General features: G+C 35.3%; 1 protein-coding gene across 1 annotated transcript in view; it reads right to left on the bottom strand.

The window, feature by feature from the left end:
• Nucleotides 1–4: 4 nt before the first annotated feature.
• Nucleotides 5–2,993, bottom strand: part of LOC108378856 (uncharacterized) — a gene marked incomplete at its 3' end in the record, with an annotated part of 10,385 nt that continues 7,396 nt past the window's right edge. Inside the window, exons 4-5 of the mRNA XM_017635166.1 lie at nt 195–470; nt 5–118 (exon numbers count right to left, since the gene is read on the bottom strand). Of these exons, the coding sequence (XP_017490655.1) occupies nt 5–118; nt 195–470 (390 nt within the window). The remainder of the gene's footprint in view (nt 119–194; nt 471–2,993) is intronic.

The raw sequence follows: 2,993 nt of genomic DNA, 5'->3' as shown, positions 1-2,993 counted from the left end.
GTGGAAAGCGATCGAAACATTCTTGTGAAGCCTCACGACGTGGATTGTTATTGGGGCAGAGGAACATTTCGAAACGGCCATAATGATTGGCAGTAAGTTCGATTTCTACGTCGATTTCCTAGAAAAATACAAAAAAAGAAAAAAACAAATGAAGATCCCACCTAGTGGCTAAAATAATCATATTTTTTACTCACCTGCCCTGCCGCGTAGTACCGTGAAATTATCCCTTTCGCATATTCACCACCCGCCTCGTGTGGGCGCGGCGTTTTCACATGATACGCATCACCGCACACCCCACATTTCCCCGCATTCTGTTCCCATTGCACTGCATATCCACCGCAGAAGAGTTCGTTGTCATTGTAGTTTACCGCATTTGGAAATCCAAAGCGCCACATGGCATTGCGCGCGGGTGGATCCATCAGTCGTCCATGACCAAGCACGGATTGTAACTTTAAACTGCAGATCGCAGCCTAAGACAAGAGGAGACATTTTATTTTATTAAATAGTGATATGTCTAGTCATTTCAGGGTTCTTTTTTTAATCCTTCAACTAAATTTCTTCCCTTCTAATTTTACTAAAGAATTTCGATAAATAGACCTATATAAAAACCTATAGAGACCTATAGTAAAATTTTGTGTGTAATTTTTTGTGGAAGGTACTAACCCTTTAACTCCTACTACATCTGGTCCTTTTGTCGCAACTTTTGAAAAACTTACAATTAAAGGATTAAAGATATTCTACGAACATGTTCTATAAACAATTTTATTGGGGAATTTTTTATTGGAATTTTTATTTATCGAAAACCCTCTTGAGACTTAAGGAATTGGAGTAAATACAGACCATTTCGTTAAATAATTAACATTTCTTACCAAAAAGTCCAACTTTTAACCCTTCTTAAACAGGTTTCTGTGTTGGTTTAGACAGAAACCTGTTGTTGTTGTTTTAACAACATAAAATTTTGCCAGAGGTTTTGGGGTCTGATGATGCAGTGAGAGCCCGTAGTCAGATAAAAATCCGGCTCGTTCCGTTTACGTCAAACTGTCAGAACCTGGGTTGTTCATTGTGAATGCCTTCTCTGAGGTCTCTGAGTAGGCGCAAGTTTATGGCCGGTGTTTATAAAAATATTCATGACAATATTACGTTGAAAACCTTGATTATGACATATAAAATTATGGAGATCGCATAGCCTGAGAAGGTATGTAGTTTTTTGGCCGATTAACATTGGCTTTGAATATCTTGAGACCTTCGTAATAAACCCTTTGGAATATACATATATAATGCCTAAAGAATATTCGTCCATTCTTCTCGTAAGCTTACAAAAAGGTTATTTCTTTCCAGGACTCAGTGAGTACAGTGACGTCAACAGCGCTTCCCCTTAAGCTATTTATTTCGTATTTCTTTTGTAAGGGTACGTTGAGTGCCACCACATGAATTGCCTTGGACTGCAACTTAACGTATGAGGTTACTATTATACCTAATCTAACCCAACCAAACTCTTCACAAGAAAGATAAGATTGGATGGTTGAGCAGCTAAGAGTAATTCTGGATACAAAACTAAATTATGTTGGAAAAACATAACGAATTTGTTTCGATTTGTGCCCCAGGTCAATCAGAAGTAATAAGACACCAGGGCATTTGGTTTAAATCAGGCAGTCCTTGGTCCGCAACCAGCTTTAGCTATAGTAACTGGCCGAAAATTTTGCTTAGAAATGCCTAGAAGGGTTCGAGGCTTCCTGCATTGTAAAGATTAGGTATGCGACTTTTAGCAGCGGCGAGCTGACAAACGAAAAGCTGAGCTCTTTAAAACCCAGAAATTTTCTAGACTAGATTGCCCTCACCCGCTTCGCTGAGTGTATGGAGCTTCTGCGAGTTACATTCCGTGTAATTTATTTCTAAATAAACTCAACACATTTAAACTCAGTTAAAAACATAGTAGTTTCTTTCTAGTAAAGAGGAACATGCAATTAGGAAATTAAGCCTTTTCCATATTGCCCATATTGTAATATTCAAATTAGTAAATATTTTGTGATACACATTCCAGTTACCTAACTCCCTTCGTTCAAGTAAAATTTAATTTTTCCAACAGGTGGAAACCCTCCTACACATGGTTTAAAAATAAAACCTTTTCAAAACCATTTCGATTGATATCGATAATAATTTAAATATATTGTTATAATAATTTAAATTTATTGAATTTAGTTTTTAAACAGGTAAACTCTTGTAATAATAATATTCAAAATCTTCAAACAAAATGTTCCGAAACAATCTTTCGTTTGGCATCTATATTTAAAATTTTCAAATTGATTGCGAACAATTAATTTAAATTAGACTTTTTAAATAGATGGTAACACTTTTCAAACTACAACCTTGGTAAGCCCCTTTCGCCTAACAGTAAAAAAAAGTACTTTTAATTCAAGTTGAATTTGATTTTTTAGACAGGTGGCAACCAGCACAATGGGCGGTATGCGCCCTGATTGCTGTTTTCTGGACGAATTGTTTGCTTTAATTTTCTACTCAATTTAAATAGGTATCTCTTAAAATATTTTTATTAAGTCGAGGTGTATCACTATGCTGATCAATTCTTTCAATAAAAAAAATCTAATAATTATTTTTGAGCTATAGGCCGTATGTTAAATAAAACAATAAATGTTTTTCTCGACAAAGCTAATATCCTGAAGATGCCTTCAGACTGAAGGCGAAATATCGACCAAAATAAAAATAAAAAGTAAATAAAACAGAAAAACATTTAATGTTTTATTTAACATACGGCCTATAGCTCAAAAATAATTATTAAATTATACTCAACGGCCAATAAGCAACACAATCAAAAAAAAAAAGGAACAGTCCAGCGCCTTCGCCTTGGCCTGCAGGCTGTATCGGAGATACAGCCGCTAAATTTAAACGTAGAATACGTGGTATGGTTAAGAGCATATCCAAGTAAAAAAACAAAAGCACACACTAAGCAAAAAATATCGATAACAAAAGCGATAATA

The sequence above is a fragment of the Rhagoletis zephyria genome, unplaced genomic scaffold, assembly GCF_001687245.7.
Source record: "Rhagoletis zephyria isolate East Lansing unplaced genomic scaffold, Rhagoletis_zephyria_1.1 Rzeph_scaffold_15124, whole genome shotgun sequence".
Classification (NCBI taxonomy): domain Eukaryota; kingdom Metazoa; phylum Arthropoda; class Insecta; order Diptera; family Tephritidae; genus Rhagoletis; species Rhagoletis zephyria.
Note: the sequence above shows the minus strand (reverse complement) of the source record. Positions and strands in the feature narration are given on the sequence as shown.